The sequence below is a fragment of the Rissa tridactyla genome, chromosome 3 (genome assembly GCF_028500815.1).
Source record: "Rissa tridactyla isolate bRisTri1 chromosome 3, bRisTri1.patW.cur.20221130, whole genome shotgun sequence".
NCBI classification, from domain to species: Eukaryota; Metazoa; Chordata; class Aves; order Charadriiformes; family Laridae; genus Rissa; species Rissa tridactyla.
The window spans coordinates 31,525,710-31,553,261 of NC_071468.1; the positions used below are offsets into that span (position 1 = coordinate 31,525,710).

Consider the following 27,552-nt stretch of genomic DNA (forward strand, 5'->3'; position numbering starts at 1 on the left):
TTAAATAATATATGTTCTGGCTTTTAATAAGACTGAAGATATTACGATTCTACATGTAAAATAGCTTTCTAAATTAAGTCTTTCCTTTTTGGAAATTATATTAAGGCTCTTGAGTCCTACAGATGTGTAAAATAAAAAAAAAAAAAAAGAAAGTGTGACACTGCTTTAAGCATTGATCACAGAAGTTTTCAATAATCCCTGCTATCCCTTCAAAAATCAGAAGCACCAATTAATTTTTGTATCTAGTACTAAATGCATCAGCTCTGCCAGTGTAAATGCAATACTGCTATGAATACATTCTAAAAGGATAACTAAAAAAGGTAAAATAAGTAATTGAATGAGGCACATTCTATGAACTAGAATTAAAATTCACAAAAGATGAGAACTACTTCAAAGAAATCTTTCTGTCAATGGTGGCTTATTTCCATGTCAAAGATCTACCACTGGTCAATAAAGATTTATTTATCAAGATAAATTGTGTAATAAATCCCATTATATTCACGCTTACTTTGCTCCAACTTTCTGACAGCTAACTGTTAATATTATTATTAGTTACACTGAGACTTCTAGATTATAGGCTAATAATCACTCAATCTGATGAAGACTATGATGCCCGCCAGTATGTGTTCTTTTATAAAGTTCTTATATAAAGGAATATGGTTTTCTCCCCCCCCTTTTTTTTTAAAAAAACTTCTGTATTGTATGCAATGACGTCCTAAAAACATTAGCTTTTAAATTGACTTGACATTTACACAGAACTCTTCCTTCGCTCAAATCACTTCAACGATGTAGCAACTTTTCACCCATTATACAATATATGGGACGAAATTTTTTATTTATTAAATTTAAGTGCAGTGCTGCTAACACTGTCCTATCTGTGCCCATGATTAGGAAGCTGTTATAATTATCTTGTATGGCTAAATAAGAGAATGTGGTTTTACTACTTAATCTAACTTGAACTATCAACATGTTACAGAAAAAGAATTTATGCCCAAGGTGAAAAAATTCTAATTTTTGGCTGAGAATGTTTACATTCTAATTGCATTTGGCTGTTTATACCAGCAATAAATATTAACACATTAGTTGAAATCTTCTGTGTTATCCATGCATATGTTTGGATATCCTGTACTTTTACTTTTTTGAAGTTCTTTAAAGCTTGATTTCCTTAAAGTCTTTAAGAAAAGACTATGCCACCAAACAGTTTGATTTTTCTCACCACCTCCATCCCTGTCACTGAATGACATGACAACTGGCAACCTCCAGCTTGCACGACGAACTTTTTAAAACTTGTGTTAATGCTATTGGATAAATCACCATACCAACAAAACAAGCTACAGAAATGCACTTAAAATTGTACAAACTAAAACCGATTCTTTCCTCTTCTAAATCTCTTCTTCACACGTACATGCTTAAAATTCATGATCTTCCACCCTAATGTCAAGTCACTACCACTGCCCTGGAAGTCACAAATTCTGTGTTTTAACCCAATTCTGTCAATAGTTTCTGGGGTAAATTAAGAGGAAACAGCCACGGCCATTTTTTCACGGTCTTTGCAGAAAAGAGAAATACATAGAGAACTTATACATACAGATGTCACGCTAGGAAAAAAAGCCAAACACCACCTGGCCTCTGCAAAGCACCTGCAAAACGAAAGATGCCTTACAAATGGCAGCACGCCATACCTTCAGTTTAACTCAGAAGGCTACACCTCTTCATGATATAACTCAACTAATGTTTGCTATTTCCTTGGGATAACCCAGTGCAAATCTGACATCCTTCTTTAAGCCTGAAAAGAGACATGGCTAAGAAACATGGAGCATCAGAAGATTATTTAAAAATAAAAGCATTGAAGTAGTACTACATGTCTTGTTAAAATACTTTTCACCCTAAGGATGTAAAGTATTTTAACAACACACAATACAATTTGCTTATACTGCAGAGACAGCTTTAAATCCATTCATATAGAATCCGTGATAAAATTTATGTCAGGTAACAAACAAACACTATTATATGCTAATAAAAGCAAAGTAGAACTCACGACTACTTCAGAAGCTGCATATGACCAGAATTTCTTAAGGAGGTCCTCATCATCTTTCAAGGTGAAGTTTACTATTGAGTCATTTCAGTTCATTCAAAATTCTTCCATCAGCTAATATCATCACAGTGTCAACAAAATCCCTTGCATACTAGCTGCTAAGGCAGGTTACCCATTTTCTCACTTTAAAAAAATTAAAGATGATACTGCACACTATGCTATCTATCTGTAATTGCAGAAGCGTGTGATTTCGGACCTAGACAACTTTGTAAGATTCTTTACGTGAAGATTGGTCACTCACAAAAGTTACTCTTGAACTGACTGAAGAATGTAAAAAATGAAACCTTCAGTATTATTTAAATCTATAAATAGTATTTTAGAATTCTAGTTTACCTGCTAACCCCAGGGCAGGAACAGCTGATTTGGGGCTTCTACGTGCTTAGGTTATTATTTGGTTGTAAAGACTGAAGTTCTCGGAAATCACATGCTCTTTGCTTTTTCTTCTGTTTCCTGTCTTCAACATACAGGCCATCATTGGGTGTTTTTAAGTGAACTATAATGAATGTGTTAGCTTATGAAGATTTTAGGTCTTGCAAAGTTGAAGTAAAAAAGAAAATAACAAATTGACCTGACAAGAACAAAAAAACACAGTTCTGAATTGAAACCTAAACTTTCCTGTAAATAGCCTCTGTTCACTTGGCGTCCTTCTTACAAATGTGTGGAGGCCTTGCCTTTCGTAACTACTACTACAGTTATTGTTTCTTTGGCTACTGGTCAATTTTCATTTTCATTAAAAACTGCAGGAGTTACACTGACACCAAAGAAATCTTACTCCTCTCCCTCTTTCAGATTTTCCATCTTTTGCTAAGAGCTCAGGGTGACGATGTAGTTCCAGGATACTATACATGTCCAACTTCACTTCAGACTAAGAATCAGTCATAGAGTTTAAGAAAACGCCAGCTCTTTTGCAATGCAAACGAGGCAATAATATATTTGATCCTCTTTTACTTAGGTAAATTCTTATCCACCTTGGTTTAAAATAAAAATGTGCTTAGAACCATAGGATTTGGATCTACCGGACCTATTGTTTTCATACTGAAAAAGAAAGCAATAGCGAGATGGGGTCTTTAAAAAAAATTGTCTAATTCTGACTTCAGGAAGAACAGCAAATCCAAGAATTGCTCTTATTTTGTCCTTTTTCTTTAAATACATTGGTTCAAACTTGGTATTTGTATATACTGGATACAATGCACTATATACAGTTTTCAGTTATTATAACCTTGAACATGCAAATCCTTATCTGAACGTCTATTTGAATTCGGTGATAAAATGAGATATTGTCTTTACCCATATAACCACCTCCATCTGTATGAACCTCATACACACGTTTGTCTACAAAATGCGTAATAGTAAGTCAAATAACACTTTTTTTTTTTCTTTTTCAAAACCCCCAAAAGAATCACAATTTCAAAGTTTTAGTTCTCGCATCAAGAGTAATTTGGTTCTCTTCTGCACATGTACTATAATACCACAGTGTTACCGATTTTAATTCCATGCCAATATATGGACAAGACCTACTAAAGGCTGATGAATTACTTCTTTATATTGCATGAGTTTTATGTGTGTAAACATCAGCCATAATATTCCAAGGATGTAAAATCTGTATTTCATTTATTCCTGAATACCTGCCAGTCAGTGTTTACCTATCTGTATTTGCTTATATCAGAACTATTAACATAAATAACAAGGAAGTTCAGGGACAGCGCAGTTTGGTTTCCAATGGACTCCTACACTGTATCAAATTGACTTTTCGGCTGAGTGTGTTAAAGCCACAGCACAGCATGAGTTCACTCCTTATTAAACATCAGAGAAACCACACAGGAAAGATGTCCTAAATGCCTTCGCCAAAGGAAAAGCTTCAAACGGTGTTCATGCCTTGTAAGACATCAGAGAATATGTTCAGGATACAAATCTTGACTGAAGAGAGGCTTTTTTTTTTTTTTTCTGATGTTTAATAAGGCGTGAATTCTGACTGAAGCACTTCCTAGGATTAGAATATTCATAATTTATTTCTCCCATATTGGTTCTGTGTTCACAGAATACAGTTACACAGGGGCTCCAGCCTTTCCTTCAGTAACAGAACCTGCCTCTTCAAAGTGGTTACGTTCATGAAAATTACAGTAACTTCGTATTTGCAAGGCTTCTACCCTCCTGCCAAACTTTTTTGAAATTGGCCAGCAGGCTCTAAAAAGTCTGTAAGGCAGAAGTGACAGATACCTGTGTGCACAGACAACAAGATCGTACTAATCGTATAGGAAAAAAAAAAAAATTTTTTTAGGAAGCCAGATTAAAAAAACCCCCACGGTTTCCCAACACACAAAGTACCTATGGAGTAATCACGATTCCACTGGAGTCCTTGGCAGTGCTTACCAGCAGGAACGGAGCCAGGACCTCACCCTCAGCCTATGCAGAAAACTACAGCGATTCCAAAAAAACCCAGCCCCCAAAACCAACCCCACTGATTTACCTGAATGCTTAAATAAAAAGGTGAAAAACAACTGATTAAATTCACACTGCACATGCAATTCAGAGAGATGGAACAGTTTTTCTTCAGACACTTCCTGAATAAGAGGCAAGCATAGGAAACTCCATCCCATTAGGTAAATCATTTGTCAAAACCACTGTTGCGAGAGCTTCTACAAATGCCTTTTTAACCACAACCCTAGGACTGCTAATATAATACTAGTAATCTACTTTCTTTACCATTAGGGCACACAGGTGCATACTCAGTAAGTTCATACGAACTTATGTAAACCTGAGGTGCTGGAGGAGGGTATAACTCGACACTGTCACAGAAAAAAATATTGATGCACCTGAGGGAGGTAAATCTGAACTAGTAACATAAATATGCTAGTCCTAAGGAGGCTTTAAAACAGTACCCATTTGAAGCAGTTATCTCATACGGAAAACCTCAGTCGACAACTGAAAAATTTCTAAATAGGAGAAACAAAAGAAAAATATTTATAATGGAAAACATGAGCCAATTTCCAACTGCAGCAAATTTCAAAGGTTCTTAGCTCTCTCAGCTTCCAGCTTTACTGGAAAGCAGGAGTTGCTTAATACCACTGAAAAAATCTGACAAACGCCTTTTAGTCTAAGTTTAGAGATATGACCTTTTTATTCTCCCTAAGGCTCCAGAGCAGGAATCTATTTGTATAGTTCAGTTTTGGACATGTTATGTATTTGTGAGTCTCTTCTGGGGCAGTATCCACACTGTAAAATTTAAAAGTGTCCATCAGCCAGTTTTACCTTTTTTTTTTTTTTCTTTGGAGTTGGGAGCTTGTATTAAAGCTCTGGGGATTTCTGGTAGTTTCAGAGTAAGTTTACTAATACTGTTCAGTGGGTGGGAAAAGAAGGTGAATAAATCAACACAGGGAAAAAATGGTCATAATACCAGAAGGTGGTGAAAACTTGCTTATGTTCACTGTGTACAGCAGAAAATATGCATGGTTTATCACTGCTTCTTAAGTTAGAAAAGATTTTTGTATTCTGCCTATCTCTAGTTTGAATTTAAAAATATAATACAAGATGCATGTGCCGGGGAAGATCCTGTTTTTCCAGAATCCAGTTTTCCTCATGTATTATCCAACCCCAATGCTATCTAAAATCATTGTACAAACAAAGAGCTACTGGTACATGTCCTTGCTGTTCTTGTTTCTTCCACCACTTGACTCTTCAGAAAACTCTGAGCAGATTTTTCTTTTGTTATACACTGAAGAGAAAAGAGGAAAAAAACCCAAACAACAGGAACCTGCTCTCATAAAGTTCTGGCTAGCAAGATTTTCTAGTAAAAGTTACTCACCGTTTGATTTGCTACTGATTTACTGTAAAACAATTGCCTGTTACGCAAGGATAGTCAGCTCTTGCAGGACAAAACCCCTCCAGCACAAAGCAGAAATGCTGCTGTTCACACGTATTTGAACTGCTACAACAACTCTCTGGACTTTAAAGTGTTCCCATTTTGGTGGCTGCCCAGGATACTCCTCAATGTAGTTCTACTTCACACTTTTTTTTTTTAACTTCCCTTTAATTTCTCATAAGGACGCTCGAAGACTGGTCATCCCTTGTTGGAGTCAGTGCAGGTCACATCAAGAACCACACTCTCTCTGTTGCACTGATGACAGGCGCCACGAGGGAAAACTCACTGGAAATTTAACATTAACAAACAGTATCCGAAGAGCCACCTGTATCCGGAGAATCGCCACCAGTGTTTTTAAACACAGCAAAGATAAGGTTTTCCACCCAGAGAAAACCAAGTTAAAGGAGGTAACCACGGAAATGACAAACACGTGATGAAAGCTGGGCTTTGCTCCTGCGAGGGCTTCCCTAAGTTTTAGGCAAATGGGTAATGTCCTCATTTTAGTACCTCCTTCCCAGCATGTATGCATGCATATGCTCTACGTAAAAGCTCTACTGATTCCTTCCCAGTTAGGGGCAGTCCTGTCTCACACACCTACTGCAGCTCTTCGAAAGAGCCATTAAGAAGTATGAGCAAACAATTAGCTCTAACAGCGAATTTAAGTCAGCCGGGGGGTTCAGTAGTGACTTGCATTGTTCAAAGTGTTCATAAATGATCGGGCAAAACAGATGAGCTGCCAGGTGGCAGTCCAGTTATTGAGGGTAATCAAGACAAGTTCCAACCATAAAGAGTAATAAATGGGCTTTGAAACAGAAGAACTGTGTGATAACAAGAAATAGGAGATATAACACAGATGAATATCAAGTGATGCACGTAGAAAAAACTATCCTAACTGAAAATATAAAACGATAGACACCAAGATGAACATTCAGCTGATCTCTAGGTTATGATCTGAGGTTCACTTAAAATGTCAGCTCAGCACCAAATAAAAAGCCAAAACAAAAAGAAGTACGGGATTATGAGGAAAGAAGTAGAAAGTCATCTGCAGGACGACTCAGTCTGGAAAGCAGAAAATGAGGGCAGGGGCATGACTGAGAACCATAATATGATGAGCGATGTGGAAAATGTGAATAAGCATTGACTAGTTGCTGTCTCTTCCAATACAAGTGCAGCAGTCAGCATTACACCAAGCTAACAGGAGCTAGGTTCAAAACCAAAAGGAGGCAGATCTTCATGCAGGATGTAGTGGAGCTGTGAAACTTCCTTTTGCAATACATTCAAAGGGGAAGGCTGGACAAGTCCATGGAAGAGAAATTCATTCAGGATTACTGAATACACATGAATCAAAGTCCCCGAGCCACCAATGGCTTAGGGCTGGAGAACTATTAGGGCAAAATATCATATGTGCTAGTCCTGTTTCTATAAACTTTGCTATCATTTTCCACATGCATGTGATTTTCTACGTCGGGCAACATATTTAGATGCTACTGCAAGATAGTTTACAGTGATGAATTTTAATCACAAACACATATCTATCTATTAACATAAAAAATTAAAAGGACTGTCACAGTATTATATGATTAAAATAGATACTAATAGTTTAAACAATGGGTTTTACTTAAAAATGCAATGAAAGTCGTAAGTATAACCAAAACTAATGGGGGGGAAAAAGGCCAATCTTTAACACGAATATATTTTCGTTTCCTCCAGAGAAGGTTTTAAAATAACTCATTTTGTGATCAGCAAAGTGAAAGGTGGTATACTGTCAAACAGCTTTAGATTTCATAAAAAGAATGAAACACTGAAATAAATAAAGATCCTCCTTTGAATACCTCAATAGCTCTGCAACAACAACCTGACTTGTCTGACATAAACTAAGGCTGGGTGGAACCTCTGGAAAAGCACCCCGTCCAAAGGTGTAGGACCCTGCCCACTTTTACAAGTACAAGTGATACGCCAGGGATCATGATGATTTTTTTAAAAATGCACAGCTCTGCAAAATGTACTGTGCTAGCTTCCCCACCCCAGCTTAAGATACAATCCCTCTGACAATATCAACAGTTGCCTAACATTACATTTCACATACCACCATGATTTGGATGGCATGTGCTGCTTTGAAAGAGAATTTGAAACACTAGCAGTTACTGTGATGAGGTTTAAGAAGAGACTGAAGGAAGTAAACTGAGAATCAAGGTTACAAAATGGCTCTATTCATTCCTCTGTGGGGATGAAACAGCACGAACAAAACAACCAAACCCCAAACACTATTTACTTTGGGAAACAGTATGTCGAACTCCTCAGAATAGGTGGAGTCAAATAAGGACAAAACTGTCCTAAAGACACCACCAGCAAATTCCTGAGCACGGTGACATCGCTGCGTACAGGTACGGCTGGCTGCAAGATCCCAAGAGAGGAGGGCAAGCAAATCACATCCCCCAAACACAGCAGTGATTCAGGGATGCATCTCTGCACTAGTGAAAATCCACTTACAAGTGATGCTGGAGTTGTGATTAAAGGTCTTAGAGCAATCACAAACGTTGCTGCTAAGGCCTCTTACATGAACAAATTTTGTAACCAGCCAATGGTGCTGCCTGATTCTATCGTGTACTCTTTGTTTTCAAGCAACCGCAGTATATAGTAGAGATGGTGGTGATGAGAGATACAGCTAGCTCTGTTTAACCTTTTTTGGGAGGTGGCGGAGAGAGAGGGAAGACAACTACCAACATTGTACTCGATGCAATGTTCTTCTCCATTTTTTGCTCTTTGGGAGAGTTATAATGCAAACCTGAGTTGATACTCGAGGCATTTTCATTAATGGGAACTTGAAGTAAAAATATTAGCAAGTACAACTAGATAGACCTATTTATTTGAAGTTCTGTAAATCAGCATACCTCAAAATATTGAAATCCACAGTCCATGAAACAGTCTTGCATAGGTCAGCAACAACAAAAACATCTCCATATGAGCCCTCCAAACTCAAGATAAAAGCCCACAGGAATCACCTCTAAGCACGGGAGGTAAATTCAGTAGCTACAGTCAAAGTCAGTCCTTGGCTATTTCACTGGAAGTTCAAACAAGATTTGCCAGAATTATAGCATGGAAGAGACTACCAGGTTGAAGATCTGTCTATAAGGAATTAAAAGACAACCAACTCGCTTCCCAGTTGCCATTCAGTTTCTTTGTTACATTAAAATCAGATAAAAAGCAATCATTAATAGATTTCCCAGCCTTACCTTTCTTATTACCTTGCTGCCATCCCTGAACACTGCAAAAGTTTGGGGAACTGATGCTATCTTGTAAGACACAGCAAAAGCCCCAGCAGTAAGTTATCAGAAATTTTTCACTGTAGAAGAATACAGGTTGTATATTTAAGCACAAACAACTTCAGAAAAAAAAAAAAGCATAAAAAAAAGTACTTTAAGTTTACAATAAAGAAAACAACTGAAGGTTGGTATTATCCTAGAAGAATCATGTAAGTCAGAGACAAGGGGGTTCACCATCTGAGACACTTTAGATTTGCACTCACCATGAAATCCTGTGCTGCAAGGTTCAAGGAACAAGAGCAGAAGCGGCCGAGAAGAATGAACTACCTCATTCTTTTATGAGTGGCAACTTCCCTGAAAAATTGTGTTGCCTGTTCGCAGCACCTGAGCTACACAACCAAAGACACGCTTCCTAAACATAATGGAAATATAAATTATTTGCATCTCTGTTCTGACTGACCTGACAGAGTAGCGCTTTGTTAGAAATTAGTGACTGCAGTAGTATTACTGAAGAGACTGGAGGTCATGGTTATATACATCACAAACCTTTCAAGTACTGCATACGAATATCTAGATTACTGCTTGTAATTAACTCATCACTACTCTTCAAATCTGCCCAACCAGTGACATGTAACTGTTACCAATTGATTTAGCGTTTCTAATTAGCGTTTTCTAAGTTTCTAATACAATTGGTATCCTAAACATTTTCAGAGCATGAAAGACAAAACTGGTTGGGGGAATGCCTAATTTTCACCTTTAACTTGACAATACATGAAAAATAGTATCTGAAATGCACAGATTTATTGCATAGTTAGTGACTTCAAATTCCATGTTTAGTTGTGGAAAAAATGAAGACACCCAGGTCTTTACATGTCAAACTTACACTCCTATGGTTTGTGTAACACCTCCTCCAAATTCCTTTCTCTTCGGAGACCTACTTTGGAAAGTGACCTATCTAAAGCCGTGGTCAGTACTTGGAAAAGTTATCTATCCTTCATGGCACCATGTATTTATTCAGTGTCTAATTAGCGTCAACCTGAAGAACATTTATGCAAACTTGGTCAGGACTAAAAATAACTAATTGTAGCTCATCTAGCCAAATGCTGGGAAAGGTTGGAATTTATGTCCAATACATGGTCTGATTTTTCTAACTTTGCGAGAAGAAATAAAAATGCAGTACGTGCAAAAGCAAGGGAAGTCTGGAGAATGGCTACCTACAAACTATTATTTATCAAGTCCAAAACTCAGGGTAGACATTTCAAGATCCCAAAGATACAAAAATTCTTTTAACTTAAAATTTCATCCTTTGCCTTGAAAATCCAGCTTTGTACCATCTGTCTATCTGAGAATCCCCAGAATTGCTCAATTCTCCTGAATGATCTTCAGGACCAAGCGTTTTCATCTTTCTTTCAATGTAATTCTGCATTAAAGGGGAGATGAAACACAGACAACTCCAAAGGAAGGAGGAGAGGGAAAATAAAAGAGCAAAAGCTCCTAGCTGTTGAAAAAAAAGAACTACATTTTAAAAATGTATTTCTATTAGTTAAACGAACACAGAGGAGAGTTCTAGGCAAGGCCTGGCAAGACAAGAGGGGTATGCTACTTGAACAAAGTGACAGAGAGGACAGAGATTCAGGAATATTCCCGCAGCAGCAGCGTTGAGAATTTGTGGGGTGAAAGGGTGGAAAAGGAAGGATTGAAAGAAAAAACGGAAAGTTGGAAAGTTTGCTAGAGACACTGGAGAAATTAGGGAAGGACGTGAATATCAAAAATACACTCATAAGACATAGTTTATGATTTGTTTGTGTTTTTTTTTAATTTGTAACTTGACTTACAGTTTTGCAAAAAAAAAAAAAAAAAAACCAAAACCAAAAAACACCACAACAAAACCACCTTTGTGTTACTTTTTCCCCCCTTTTTCATATGGTACTAAGAGGTACCCAAATGAAACAGATATTTTTCCTCCAACAATTAATTCAAAAAAGTACTATACTTTAACAAATCTTTTGGATACTTTCAACATAAAAGAGAGTATAAAATAGCCACAGTTGTGACGTTTCAAAAATCAGTTTGGGGGACTGGTATCCTAATCAAGGTCAAAGTCTCTTCAGCAGGTACCACATTAAGGCTGCCCAGACACTGGAGTAATTCCAAAAGACCAAATTAATTTCCAAAAGATGTTTGTCTTCCTCCTTCCTAAGGATTTAGGTCTCACATTGCATGTACAAAATCATAAGCTGAGCTTATAAAGGCCTACTGCAGCATTCTGAAGAGAACTAAAGTCAAATTCATGCCATGTTGTAGGTATAAGAAATGACAGTAAGCCAAGTCCTTGAACATCATCATCTTAATTTCATAATTGATTTTTCCCAAAAGCTCCCTATGAGCTCCTGTAACACAACTTCGCCCTCCCGAGTGTTAGCTATTATTGTCATTCCAACACAACTACTAAGGAACAGAAAAGGAAATTTAAGTTACAGATAGATTTTTCCTGTGCATTCAATTTAATGGCCCAACCCAAAATACAAATCCTACTACCCAAAATATGCTACTTGAGCTTTTTGCAAGGTTATGATAAAGAAACAATTTGAAGTCATTCTACACAAGAAATATGACTTTCCCTGTGCAGCACTGATTTTATGATTAAATAAATTTATCAAAAACCCCCTTTATTTTTATTATAATATCCAACCGATAAGCAAACCCATTCTACTTCACAGCTCCATTTCAGGTGTGAATGAGCACACTGACTGCAAAATTTATGCTTCCTCAAACTAATTACTTCTTATTTCCATAAAAAAGCAGTTTGGAAGACTGAAAATGCCACACAAGCAAAAACAATACAGTATTTAAAAAAAAAATCCCCCACAGTCAATATACTGGAAGCCGTCTCTGAATCATCATTACCCATGAGGTTTCCAGATACCCTTTCTAACCTCCTTCAGCAGAATTCCTATCTGCCAAGCCTGAAAACAGATTCTCCTTTTGTTCTTTAGGATTCAGGAGTTATTCACCCATCTATCTGCTGGTATAATAAAATCAAAATCTGGGTTGAGAAACTTACCACAAGACCAACTTTAAAAGATTACTACGGAGGCTAGCAACAGTTTCTATGTTATTAATCCAATCAGACAGGTTTATGCCTGTCATCTTTGCCCAGATTTGAACTCCTGTTGCCCAAGAGAATAGGAATTGGTGATGCAGGAAGAAATGCTTAACTGTACAGTATTATTTGCTTGTGGCTCAGCAAGCAGTTAACCACATATGTGAAGCTCTGCCAAGATGTCCTCCTACAACAAAGGAACTTTAAAAAAAAAAAATCAAGAGAACACAAACACAATCGGTAATTGGCAGATTTTGGATGGAACACTATTTACCTACTATTCATTCTTAAAATAGAATCCAGTATTTTTACACGCTTTTAGGGATGAATTTAATTAAAAGACCTTTTCTGCTTGCCTTAACATACAATTATAATCAGCTTGCCAATTGCAGTATCTATTTATCTCTATGTTACTGAGATATTCTGGCAGTGGTCAAGGCTCAAAAATACACTGAACTATTAAAAATACCTTTTTCATGGTGGAAAGAAAATGTACTTCTGCACATACTGAATTTTTTAATTCATTTTCTTTAGAGCACACGGCTCAAATGACAACAGTGGAGATGCTAGAGGAGCCAGTATCACATGTCGGTGCATTTAAATGCACATAGCCTCAAGACAGCCTATATAGCTAAGGCAGGACAGTGATTAAGGAGGATCACTAAGTGGGAAGATATTCTTGGTACAAAATGTGACTATAAAAGAAAGAGACCACATTTCTAAGCCTAGCAACATTCATCTGGTACAGACTGAGATTATCAAAGAGAGTTTCTGTTTGGTTCTTGTTTCCTAATCATGAAATCTTTCTGACACACATGGATACGTTCACACATCCTGACAATATTTGGTACTAACTTATCCCAGAAGGGTACCAAGAAGATAAACACATTAAAGTTTGTGAAAAAAACTTACAGATATCAGATTAAAAGACAGTAAAACATTTTACCAGTGGAAAATAGCACAAAGAAAATTGTGTATACTGTATTCCTTGCAGCATTTTGAATCAAGCCTGGACAAAACACACAAAAGATTTTAACAAAAATCCCTACTGGTACGGTCATAATTGAGTCATTTGAGGGATGTCCTGTTGTCAAAAATAAGAAAAATAAAATGTTTCTGTTTATACACGAGCCAAGCCTGCCAATTTGACCACCTCAGAAATATGAGTTCTCCTTTCGTCCCCAAAAGAACAGGGAGAGGTTACTCGTGTAGAAGACTTTCCCACAAATCTTCTCTGTTTCATTCTGTTGCTTATGAAAATAACTTCATGATACCAGGTATTAAAGGACCGTGCACATGCAGTACAAACATAACCTGTCCAAGATAACTGAGGAGGAATAAAACACATACATATAAAAATGAAAAAGCCGCATCCCAAACTGTCTCCTTTAACAGGCCAGTTGCACAAAACACGCTGCTTCTACAAGGCCTCAACACAGTGTCCCTATAAATCCTGAACACCCCTACATTCTTGACTTTAAAGGGAGTCAGCTGTAGGACCTTGATAGATATTAATTAAGAAAAACCAGGGAGTTGCCTTGGTGAAAAGTAAACAACATTCCAGTTGCACAGAGTCTGATGTAACATGGGTGGTTGCATGTAGACTCTACCATTAAACTATTAAATAAAATATGCTGAACAGATTGGTAGATGAACAAAAATAGAACACTAGACTTTCACAGCATCAGTATAACAAACAAACCCAGGGTAAATCTATCCTTTTTCCTAGCATTTTAAGTGTGCTCAGTTGTACATAGAAAGTACTCAGCAATGCCAGTTGCATTGCCAAGATCATTCACTGCTAGTGACTAGTGCTTCTATTTCAGGGTATTTTTTTTTTTTTTTTAGTTTTGCTAGAGTATATGAAATTTAAGAAAGGAAAATACAAATTACTATTTGTGCATTGAAAAGAGACTAAAAGCCTTCAGTATACAGAGTTAAAAGATAAAGTAAGAGATTTCCCTGTATTAGGTGCCTTGGTGAAGCAAGGCCTACCACCACCCATAATATTGACCCAAATTCTTTGATTTTTGGCCCTATACTGCCCTACACTGCTCTAAATTGTGTCATGTACCAGCTTGTCCCAAAGGACTGTGCGTTGGTGACGCTTGTCAGAATGCAGCAACCTCATACCTTTGCTCCTCATGCCACCCCTTAACTGTGTTGGCAGTGAGATGGGAACTTAATTTAACTTTGTACCAGCTCATCACGACCTCCAGCCAGAGCAAACCCTCGCTAGCAGTATGTCCTTAAGACCTCACCCATCCATGTTGCTGGAAAAGCATGATGAGACTAACTTAAGAAGCCTAATTTATGGGGGAAGCAAGTGGTGTTAACATAGCTCCGTTACTGATTCAGAGTTGAAATGGAAGAATGGTAGCTCAAGGGTGAAGAGTACCTTGCTCCCGTACCACCATGATAAATGGCATAGCATTAACGACATTGCGTAACACTGCTATAACAAACTGCACAGCTTCAATCCAGAGGGACCTCTATGATCTCAAGGACTGGGCCAACTGAGGCCTTGGGATGCTCAGACCGGACTTTTAGAGGAACTCCTCCCCTAAGGAGGGTAGCAGAGTGGCATACCGGTTCCTCAGGGAGCCTGTAGGATCTCCACTGTGGGAAGTGTTCAAGACGTGGCCAGACAAAGGCTACACAGAACCTGAACTAGTTTTGTCTTCAGTGCCATGCCAAGCAGGAAGCTAAGCTGGATGATTCAGAGTTCCTTTCCAACAAAGAGCTCTACGACTCTGATGTGAAATCTGCCACTTATTTGATGCAAATAAATTTTCCACAAAACCACTGTAGCTATCATAGGTGAAGGAACTTGACATATTTTATAAATTGATGTGACCACCAAAATTTTAACGTAATACTAGAAAAACAAAACAAGGAAACAAAACATAATACTAGAAAAACAAAACAAGGAAATTCATGGTACTGAGTAATATGATCCCTGTTACTGCTGAGACGTAATCTAAACAGAATACTGTCATGGAGGGGAAAAAAGGTTGTTCAATTATATGTAATCCAACTTTTGACAAATACAATATAATGGAGTTGTTTTGCTTTTACTGTTGCACAGAAATCCTGAAGAAGTTCTCTCTCCTTTTACAATTAATTGCTTCCATTTATAAAGAGAAATAATGCTGAAAGAGGTGTAAAATAAATATTTAAGTGTTATTAAAAAAATGCTAATATTAAAATGTTTTAAAAAAAAGAGAACAAAGGCATCGAAATCATAGACAACACTAAATGACTATTCTGGATGTGCACTGATTCTGTGTATCAGACAAATAAAAGGGTCATTAGATTTTCATTGACCAAACAGTGCCTAAAATTTCAACAAGACTTCCTTTGTTGTGATGTACGTTCATCATTCAACTCTCCTCGCAGTTTCGCTGTCAACTGAAGGAAGAACTGCTACCTGACGTGCAAAAAACCAGAAGCTCCCTTCTTGAAAATGAAACATGTTTTCAGAGATGTATGCACAGCTAAAATCAAACGGCCAAAACAGAAACCAGAAAGAGACGGAACTTGAAAAAAAGAAAAAAAAAAAAAAAGAAAAAAGAAGGCAGTAAGAGAAACTTAAGTGGTAGGTAAGTGAAGAAAAACAAGAGTACCAACTGGAAACAACAGGATCTGAGTGGTAGGAAGCGAGTTGCACAGTCCTCATTACAGTTACAAAAGAAACAGAGACAATCTTTGAGCAATGGAACAAATTAAGAGGGTCACTACGTAATTACACATACATGCCATGTAACCATTTTACCATTACAGAGTAAAAGGAAAAAAAAAAAAAAAAACAACCAAAAAAATATCTGGGAAGTCAAGCAAAAACATGACCTGAAGGGATTACCTCCACAAAATGTCCCAGAAAGTCCTATTTGCCTTAGAGAGGAGGGCCAGTGAAGAGCAGCGGGTGGCTGCTGCAGAGGTACACCCAACCTCCCAGGACAGACAGAGGTTGCACAGCTGTTTGGGTTACTATCAAAGGCAACCACGAAGAAAGGAAAAGGAAAGGCAAGCGAGCAGCAGCCACGCTGAAGAGCAGAACTGCTTTGCACGCAGTACTTAACATATGGAATAAACAGTACTGAGGCAACACAAGGGAACAATTAGTCTAAACGGTTTTGTAAAATATCTTGGACAAATACCAGAAGAGAAGAATACTGAGGAAGACACTGACTAATTCAAGGGAGGGAAGGGGCCTAGATGGCTCTTCTGGCCTCCTCCTGTCCTTATGTGCCCTGTATTTATATTTGAATGCTTGCATTACCCAGCATATAGGCTATTTAAGGTCAGGAAAGCATTGCAGTAGCACAGCTGCCTCCAGCAAGTAGTGCTTGACATCACTAAACCACACAGAGGAGCACAGCCCTTTTATTGGCTTCAACAGCAAATATCTGCAAGCAGAATTGTTTCGCTCTATTTGTACAGGTTTTTCCACTGCACTGTGGTGTCTGCAACTTTGGTACTAACAGAGTTTTGTCCGCTGAAATTGTTAAATAGCTGAAGTTTCCTCCTCATATATTTTCAGTGGCCCCTGACCAGAAAGCAGCTCCAAGAATTTAGTTTTAAAATCCAATGAAAAAGAATCTACATTTTCATATTCTCAAGTTTCAGTTCTTGCCAAATTTAACTTGTCGTCCTCCGTGGGATGTTTGACACATACTGCAGGCACATATTAAATATCACACGTGAGATCTGTGATTGAAATTCTACGATATTCTTTGTCGACACACACGTATGTTTTCCAAACTATACATAAAAAAGTCCCAATCTTTTTTTCCATTAACACATTGGCTACACAACTCGTAGAAATCATGAAAGACAGGAATGGTTTATAAACCTGCTGAAATGAAAGGATTTCAGAACGCCGCTACCCCATGTCATATTTGATAAATGTCTTAAATAAGCATTTCCAAATTTTCTTAGCTATGTATGTCAATGACCGCACCAAAAAATCCCACAAACTCCAAAAACTGAAACAGCGCAAGACAGGTGTGCCTCACAGCGTACAACAGAGTTTTGTTTCTTAATCATCCAGATCAAAGACCTGCTGGAGATTACAAGTTCCTCCCTATCCAAGTGCTTAGGGTTTCTTCCAACAAAATTGGGAAGTGGGATGTTGAACATCCAGGTCTTCTCCTGACACCAGTTTTGAATTTGACCAAGGTGCAAACCTGAGAGGCGGGTCCCAGAGTTTAGCTGTATACAGCCTGTGAGAACTCAAAGACAGCAGAAGAATTCACCGATTTGCAACGAAAGAGAGCAGGGAGCAGGCATACTCGTTTGAGGTACAAAAGAGGACTACAGGTACAAGAATATGTCTTCTTGGTTGGAAAAAAAAAAAAGTGCTTCTTTAAACATAAAAGGAGTATTCAACTCCTCGGATGTAAGGTGGCACATAGGCCAACTCTACCTCTGTGTATTTCTTCCAGGCTGCAGATTAATCAGGTCCTGCTAGGTCCTCAAGAAGTGCTGGCTGTAGAGCAATGAAAGACGAAAAATGTCTGGGACTCACACGAAGCCCTCCTCTGCACAATTACGTTTTTGGCTGTTTCTGTTTTCTACAAAGATCAGTTTTTCCAAAGAGCACATCTACAAAAATACAGCAACTCCGTTCCATTTGAAGAATGACTTTTCTAAGTTGCCTACAATCTGCACTTTCATTTAAAGAAAGCTGAAGTTTAGTACAGTTACAGAATGTTGGGTTTGGAATTCAACAAATCCTTGTGATTTGTTAAGGGGATTCTCCAGAGGAAAGCTCCTGGGAAAGAAGTTCTCAGTATTTCTGAAGGAGAATCTGTTATCTAGGAAAAGATTATTCAACAAAAAGTCTCACATTCAGAAATACATCTTTTATACATATTCTCCAGGTAGGTCCAATGTGCAAGTGATGAAAGGAAATGGGGTTTCAGCTAACATTCACATGAGACGAGTAGCTCGTGTAGTTAAGTAGCAGGACAGACTGTGACTGCCTCATATGCCTTAAGTGAAATCAGCAATACAATGAATCACATTCTTGACAATAATTAGGGAAAAGGAAACCCCCAGAAACCCAGTAGTCATGTTGCAAAAATCAGCCACGATTTATTTTGGGGAAATGGCATCTTCCTACAACAGATCATTAAGAAGGAATTAAAGCTCCTTTCAAGAAGACATTAAGTTTAAAATGCCACTGATTACTGACAAGAAAGCAGGAGACAGAAAGCGAGGAAAACTGAGAGGTGGTACCTAGTACTACTGTGGGGTCTGGAAGCTTATGGGGAAAAGGCAGGTCAGCAGGGGAACGAGCCCTTCTGGTATTTTTGAAGGATGCACTTCAATCCTTTTGGTCACAAAGACAACGTGGCCAAGATCCTTCCACTTACAGTCTCCCTCCTGCCCATCAGATTCCCTTCAGGGCTGTTTCTCTGCCACCCTCCTCAATCCACAGTCCTCCAAAGAAGCCACTGCATTCCTTGCCAAAACACCAGCGACAGGAACGTGGTTCCTAGTGGGTACTGCCAGCTGTCCCCAACTGGGGCGAGGAAGACAACAGAGGCAATCAAAACTGAGGTCTTTCAAATATAACTTAATTCTGCGTTTCACATTTTTTTGACGCTTAATCTGAAAATCCTTAACTCTTCACTTGCAAGAGGTCAGAGATTTGTACCTACTGAACGTGACCATCTGGAAGCAAGCATTAAACAGTAGCTGAGTTTTTGTTAACTGTTTTAAATAACGAAATAGGAAAAGTCTGAAGACAGAACACTATAATGTGCAGATTGCAATTAGAGTGAAGTTCTCCAAAAACAAATGACTTAGTCACCATATTCAGAAAGCAAGCCACATATCCCAAAAATGCAAAAATCAACTTCAGTAAAGCATACTCTGTTAAAAGATGATATCACGTTCTGTAGTGGTGGGTTTGGATTTACATCAAGAACTGAGAAAAATACCCACGCGGCAACAAAAGCGGGTTCAAAGTGTACTCTAGGAAATTTGAGTTTTCGTAACCGTTGAGTAAATGTGCCTTTCTACACTCACTGCATTTGCTGCCAAGACAAATTTTAATTAACTCATTGTAACTACTGTTTGTCAGTTTTGGTAATTAATACCCAGTTAGAATGGATACAGTTGAACAGCTAAGGCTCAACTTAAGCTTAAAGAAAAACCCTCCATGACCTGCTCATGTGATTACATTTAAAGATAAGTTGGCAGAAGTCTCAGACTTGTCAGATAATTTTTAAATTTGATGCAGTCAGTAACTTTGAAACACTTTTCTTCTGCAAGAGCTCTTTCATTCCAAAGAGACAGTCTGTGGAATTAAGCGAGTTTAACAACAGAGAAGCTACTGCTTCAATTGTGATTTCCCAGCACCTCTGTATTTCATTGTTGTTTTTTATAGTGTTTAACAACAGCACATTATCCAGCAAACCGCAATTAATTTAGACCTAGACAAACTCCCAAGTTAAGTCTCCCTATGTATAAATTTTATAATTCAGGTAGGACCTGATTTTTCATTGCATTTTCAAGAGGCACGTAGTCAGGAGTTTTTTAGGTTAGCATTTAACCCCAGTTACCAGACCCTCCTGCTTTCTCTATTACTGTCATATCACAAGCCATAAAATAAAAAAAGATGACATTTGTTTCAAATTTCTCTGGTCAGCCTAACTAATTTTACGGAAAACATTTCAAGGAGTTCAAGCTGGCTCTACAGTTGTCCCACACAGTTTTTTAGAACAAAAGGTCCTACATAAAAACCTCAGGAGATTCCTATTAATTCTTAGGTATGAAAAAAAATCCTGCCACCTGTGACACACACAGTTCAGTACTAGCATGGATTGATTCTGTTCAGTGGGCTTCCTTTCTCCTACAAAAATATTTCAGGAAAGGAAGAAGAAATCTGTTGTGTATGCTCTAACGTCTTGGGGAAATATCTAAGAAAGGCACTTCAGTACTGCACCAGGGATGTCAGAATGGCAATAAATACCCTCCAAGCCGACAAAGCACAAGAATAACATAGGCAATAGAAAAGCCGAAAACATCTGAGGTATCGAAAGAAAAGTAAGAGTTTTTGTAAAACTAAAATGAATTTCAGTAGCAAAGTAAACACAATTTAAGAAAATAATTTTTAAAAAAAAAACTATTGCAAATACAGGGGAAGATTTCAGAAGTACTAAGTAGTGGCCTAGCTAGTAACTGAGATGACAGTAATTTTCAATGTCATTGCCAGAATTTAGTTTTGACTAATTAAAAGTGCTTCTGACAATCTCACTGTACAAAGATACAAGTCTAAACACATGGGCAACAGTAAAGAATCAAGAGCACCTTTATGAATACTACTGTCTGATGTCCTAAAGAAAAATTACTGCGTTCCCTTTTTCCTTCATTATCACTCTTTGTAGGAGGGTAATCACACCTAGAAGCAGCGATACCACAGTAAAAATGCTGAGGAAAATATTTTAGAAGACTACAGCTTTACAGCGGTACTTAGAAATGCCTATGTTGAAACAGGGGTTATTACAATGAAACATGGTATACTCATAGCATATAACAACACAACATGAGACAGAATTGTGTGTTTACATTAGGGTAGCTTGAAATAAAAAATGCAACACCTTAATGGAAAGATTTGTATCTAAAGGAAACAAATGTGTTTAGAAGTATTGAAATGCCTGTAGACCCCTCCACTCTAGTCAGAAGTACGTAGAGGAAAGGAGTTGGAGAGGCCTGTCTTGAATCACGTCTCCGTTTTCTTTTGTAATTTCTTATTAATTCAATTTTCTATATGTATTCTTCCACTATACAAGAAAATTGTTTACGGGGTAAAGTAATTGATGTATCACATAAAAATACTCCCTCCACCATCAGGTTACGCAACCTTATGCATACAGGCTGACACTCCGAGAGGAACCTGACACAACCTCTAGGAAGACACAAAACCTTCCTTCAGCTCTTAAGTTTTGCTCTGAGACTTGAGGCAACACGGAGCTCTGGATTGCTGCAAAGCATACGTGAGACCAAAAACTGCCCCTTGTCTCCTATACAGAGAAATTAGTACCTCATTACCTAGCAACAAAATCAGTCCCACCAAACTGCCTCAAGAACTTCATACCTCAATGATTATGTCTAATTGCTTAGTCTCTTAACTGAAAAAAACCCATCTTAAAATACTCACTAACTGAACCATTTAAGGAGAGCATTAACATATCCAGCATTAAAGCACGATTTAGATGATGGACACAAAATCTTAGTTCTTCTACAACTATTTTCACTAATTGTTCTGTATCAACTTCGGAAAAAAAAGGAACAGCCAGTACAGTTGAACACCCAGGATAAAAGTACAACTCAATCTGTTTTGACTGTCAATCCCAGCCCATCCTGATCTCTTCTGAAGCTGTCAACAGGCCATCAGAAGGTGGCTGCAGCATAACAGATGATTTTTAGGACAAAGGAATAGTTGCAAAGCAGAGCTACGCTAGAGACCAGGTTATGGTACTGGCTACAGTTCTAGGAGATTTGGATGATGGGGACACGGCACATACAGCAGGCAGGTGGTATCACTGACTCATTGGCCAGGCACTGCGTAGGGGCACGACCAAATGAGGCTTAATGGAAGAGAAAGCCCTGCAAAGCACCAGTCATTCCTGCTTCCCATGTCTGCAAGATGCTCTGGGATTAGAAGAAGTCATGGACTATCTTGGCTGTCTACTAACAATTCTACTGAAATCATCAACTCAGATGAATAAGCACATTTTAATATGCCAAACAGAAGACCTTCTTACTTCTGTCTTCTACAAAGATAGACATATAAAAAGGTTTAAACATGACAACTCATTTAGAGACTGTGTATTCATAATCATTCTGAAGGAGCAGGCTTCAACCAGGGATGTGCACTCAGCAGTACAGCATGCCAAGTTTAAACACGAAGCCCTTCATAGCACCCCTGCAACTCCAATGCAGCGAGAAGCAGCACCTGGCAGTAAATGGAGAATATTCTATGGTTTTCCTCCTCCAACTCCCAGGTAAAAGATAGAAAACACCTTAAAGCAAATACATGTTTAATTTTCTCTTCCCCCCGCCCCCGGCCCATCAGTGAAAAAACATACAGAAAAATTCAAAGTCTAAGAGTTCAGACCAGGTTCTTGTTATTCTCCCCTGCGAAGGTTAAAGGCAGTCACCGAACTCTGCATACCACCCTCAGTCACGAAGAACCCTCTGGCAAAGCTCCCAGACCAGTAAAAAACGACCATTTCAGTCCCCAAAGCACGGAGCCTGATCCATTTAAGCAAAACAAGTTCTACTGACAGCTGGTTTTCTTAGCATATTCACGTCCGCGTATTTATCAGAGAAAAGCCCTCCAGGACAACAGTGTTTATTGCAGGATTATTTCTGTGAATCCAGAGAACGCAGCATTCACTGAGCAACAGTGTTTCTACCCTTAGATCTTTTTTTCTTAAAATGTGAACCAAGACGAACCCATTTTTATTTTCTGTGGTGTGGACAACTCATGAAGGAAAAAAAATACATACATTAAATTTTTTTCTTTTTTTTTTTTAAATAATTTTGATCCACATTCACGTGCAGTATACTGACACACATTTTAAGCATTAATATAGAAATTAGCTGTTCAATCTCGCACTGACTCCTTGGATTTAGTGACTTTTAATAAATGGAAACCAAAGATATGATGGATATTCTTATTACAAATTTCCTTTCCATACGAATATCTAGTATATTTTTTCTAGAAAAATGATTTTGAGCAAGCAAGATGCTTTTTACTGACAGGTTTAGAGACATCATGAGTAACACATGGAAATGCGACAGAGACATATAGGGCAAACATCCCAGCGGCTCCTCATTGTGCAGAGGCGGCCTCAGAATACGTCTGTGCCTACCCAGCAGCAGGAGGAGGTTGGGTGGATGAGCAAGTGAGGGGCCTCAGGTACTGACACTGCTCAGCTCTTTGACCCTTTTCCCAAAGCACAGCAGCCATCAGTGGGGGATGAAGAGCATCCTGTGGCCGGTCCCACGCCCCGAGGTGGGAGGAGGAGCAGGACGAGCTGGAGACGCACGCTCACAGATGCTGACAAGCACCATCCTCTCAAGTTGGGTGGTCAGTCTGTGGGGTTTCCCAGCTTACCACTTCCTCCAGAAGTGTGCGGAAACTTGTTTTTATGATACTACAGTTACGATGGTAGTTTTCAAACAAAACACATATCATAAACACCCCGAGTTTCATTTTAACTTAATCTAATTTTTGACATCATTAGAAGTGACTGTTATTGGCATCTATCTGCTGATTGATGCTGCGTAATAAAGGATTCTTAACATTACAAAATGAAAACTTTTTTAAGTGATGGATTTCAAATTATGGAAACATTATTAGAAACTGCTGTTAATGTGTTTTGAACAATTAGTATTTAAAGGAATTTTTTTAAATTAGCAAGTTTTAATGAAAAATTAAACCAGGCAAGTCAATGGAACACCGGCATTGACTGAAATGAGCCACAATACTTTGCAATACTGCATTTTTACCCCCTGCTTTAACATGTGAGCTTTTCCAAGCCAACCGATGTACTAACATCTAGGCCCCAAACCATAAAAAGTGGACATTTCCCTCATTTTGCAAATCTCTCTTCCGGAGCCTGTAACAAAGAGCAGCCAAAGTCTTACTAGTATTATATTTACCATCCATCTAAAAATAGAGTAAATGTGCTTTACAATAACCCTTCAAAGCAAAACCCCTATATTCATATTGCTCAGACTAAAATTTGCTGACAAGATCTGTGGGTATGTATCATTTTTAGAAAATGCAATGTGGGACTACATGTTTATATGGTAGAGCACAAAAGCAATGAAACCTCTTGGGAAAGCAGGAGATAACTAACGTTACACAAACAGGCCCTTTGCTCTTATTTCTCTGCAAAGCTGAAACATTTCCATCTGAAAATGTTTTTTTCATACATCAGGAAAATGCTATTCCTGTTTGCTCGTTCTTCCTAAGGTGAACAGAGTTTAGTATTAGCAAAATAATTGTGGGAATTTGGTATTTTTCCTGTTTTGTTGAGTACTGGGGAATGTTATGTTAGGAACTGTCAACTACTACTTACTCCACCTCAAAGTCCGCTGCATAAAAAAAAAAAAAAATACACTGGTAATTTGCTTACATGGCTTTTGTAGATGCAATTACTGTTAGCAGCAGGAAAGAACTTTTATAAGCAGAACACAATTCAAATGTAACATGCCATGTCCTCAAGTCATTAAACTAATCCTCAGGGCTTCTTGAGGCTTTTTGTACTTTTGGCAAAAAGTATAAAGAAGTAAGCATTGTTGCTTCAGTTCCCAACACTGGGAAGTTAACTATCTGGACTGTCAGCCCCTGCTAAAAAGAGCAGAGATTGGGTTTGGGAAAGAACAAGAGGCAACTATATTTTTGTTATTAAAGCACAATCGAACAAACATCGAAAACATACCCATACATTTTTTCACGGCACATAAAAAAGTAGCCAGGAGAACAAAGGAAGGTGCAACAGCTCACATGCAACGCTGGCATTATGGGTTACCAGTATCTAGCTACTGTGATGAACACCTTACAAACGCACGAGGACAGACTGAATTATGTGAGTGAAGTATCTCAACTTTGATCCACAGATAACGTGACAAGGTGTGGCATGGAACTCCAGGGTCTACTGGCAAGATTTTAACATGACTACATAAGCTATAAATGACAAAGCCATAAATATGTCAGACATGAACTAACACCACCCAAATACCTTTCTGCTACATGGCTCTACATCACACATCTAGATCAGACATTCTTTACAGGACTCACAGAAAATGCAATACTTACAGGAAGACAAAGTGTTCCTTTATATTGCTATTCTGCTTGGTATCAAGAGGTTAACATCTTTTTAAAGGTATTATTGAAAGTGGGAAAATAAGCAGTATCTTCATTAGCACACGGGTCATTTAGACAGACATACCTGGGTGGCCTGAAACGCACTTAAGAATCAACACGTGACTAGAGCTGAAAATACAATGAGAACTAGTGACAGCCCGATTGCTTTTAGCAGCAGCTGAGCAGAAGAATCCTTTGGAACACGGAAGGATAATTACATGTTTGACTACAACTATTCCCTCATCTAATGTTGACAAAAGTAGTGAATTGATAAAAAATATGGAAACATAAAAGCCGCTGAATATATTGTGTGTGTGTTTGCATGTGCATGTGCAACCTACATTGTCTTAAATAAAGTATCTGGGAAGTCTTACGCCTTTATCTAACTGAAACCTTAGTTTTTGGTTTTTTAAATCACATCCAACAGTTTATCCAGACCAATGCCCTGTTGAGCAAAATATCAAGATACCACATTCCTTCACTCACACAAACTTTATCACTCAGTTGCATGTAAAATTGTGGTAGACTGTATTTCCCATCTTTAGTTTTCTACCCAGAAGTGTCACCACCAGTTTAAAGGAAAGTCACTGCAGTATTAACCAGAAAAACAAAGCATCGCTGGAGCAGCTTTACTGTTGTATACCTGAACAGTCTAATGCAGTGACTTTTTTGAAGCAGACATTACAAGATAGATACTGAAAGGAAGGATGAGCATTAAGGCATTCTTAATTCCAGAAATGGAAGAAGAGAAATTTAACGGAAGTAGACTGATTTCCAATCCTCACTCTTCCATTTTAGCAGTAGAAATTCATTTCTCAGCAAATCTGTTTGCCAACTGGTAAACAGATCGGTAAGGTTCGACAATCTTAAAACGAAATATTCAGATACTCCCCTGAAAAAAGTAGCTTACCAAAGCTACAAATTCCTAAAAATCAGTTAATAAAGTCCTTTAGCACCTACAACAATACTTTATTCAAATGTATTATGCTTATTCAGAGAACTTACCTTCCCAAAAGAAAAAGAAATCAAAGATTCCCCCCCCCCAAAAGCTATCAGTATGCTGTACTGTGGGAGACACTCAAAATATACTGCTACAAGAAAACACAGCATAGTTTTCATGGACCATAATCAGCATGGATTATGATGCTACAAGAACATCAAACGTCACCAGTGATGACTTTTCTTCATCCACGCGTGGTCCAGCCATAAATACAGAACTAGCCAAAAGAAGATCTGTTATTTCTCCAGCATACACGTGCTTGCCACAATCATTATGGCTTTATGCAATTTAATGCAATAGCATATTATCACCTAGCCAACATATCTCGCGTATCTCAGGAAAAAATGGAAAGGTTCAGAGATGAAACAGAATGAACGTTCCAGAAAAAAAAACAAACAACTGTCTCACTCACTGTTCAATACGCGGGGAGAGATACAGCTTAGGAAAAACCTGAGTAGCTTCTGCATCCTCAAAACTAACGGACAGAAGCGCGACATCTTCTCCAGGATCTTCATTCACATCCTGTACATAAAAAAAATAATAAATATAAAATGGCAAATAATAAACTGAGTACTTATAAGGTTACAGATAACAACTATAAGTCAAATACAAATTTATTTAGGAGATGCTTAAGTGAGGAATCTAAGGCGTAGCCATTGACAAATCAGTTGCAAATTTCTTCTTTCTAACTATGTTAGTACCTAAAAGATATTCTGCTATGCTTAATTTCCTTTAAAGGAACAAAATAAAATTTCTGTGTTAGCAAGCGTATAGTAGTGTAGCTCTTCAATTAGCTGACCTATGTATTTCAGCAGAGATGCAGATTTCATTTTTAAGAATTCTTGTTTTAACACTAACATCAGATGCAAATGTCAAAGAATGTTTTTAAATGTTATAGTATCACTGAGTTAAGACCACAGATCTTATACTTGTTATTTTTCAAAACTGTAAATGGTCTAAAATTTCTGCTGTACTCAACTCCTACTTCTCTTGTAGACGAAAAATGTTTTTGCAATCAGAAATTTCTATCTAGAAGTCACTGCCCCCAAGTTTCTTGCAAATTAAACCTATGCATTACTTTCATCAAAGACTACATACTCTATAAAAACTATGGTAAGAAAAAAAATAACCCATGATAAATACCATGAAAAATCCATGACAGTCAATCTTAATGCATTCACAGTTCAAGCTTTCCTCGTAACAGAACAGTCAGCTACAGTTTTGGGATCAGGCAGAACAAATTGTTTCTGGTTAGGACCTGACATCTCTCCAATTCATAAGTCACATACATTAGGAACAAGTGTATTTCTGCTACACACAACTGCATTTAAACTCTT

General features: G+C 37.9%; 1 protein-coding gene across 1 annotated transcript in view; it reads right to left on the reverse strand.

The window, feature by feature from the left end:
• The window catches only part of BABAM2 (BRISC and BRCA1 A complex member 2), a 178,351-nt gene that overhangs the window by 55,640 nt on the left and 95,159 nt on the right, over positions 1-27,552 (reverse strand). The window contains exon 7 of the mRNA XM_054196545.1: positions 26,628-26,737. Within this exon, the coding sequence (XP_054052520.1) occupies positions 26,628-26,737 (110 nt within the window). The remainder of the gene's footprint in view (positions 1-26,627; positions 26,738-27,552) is intronic.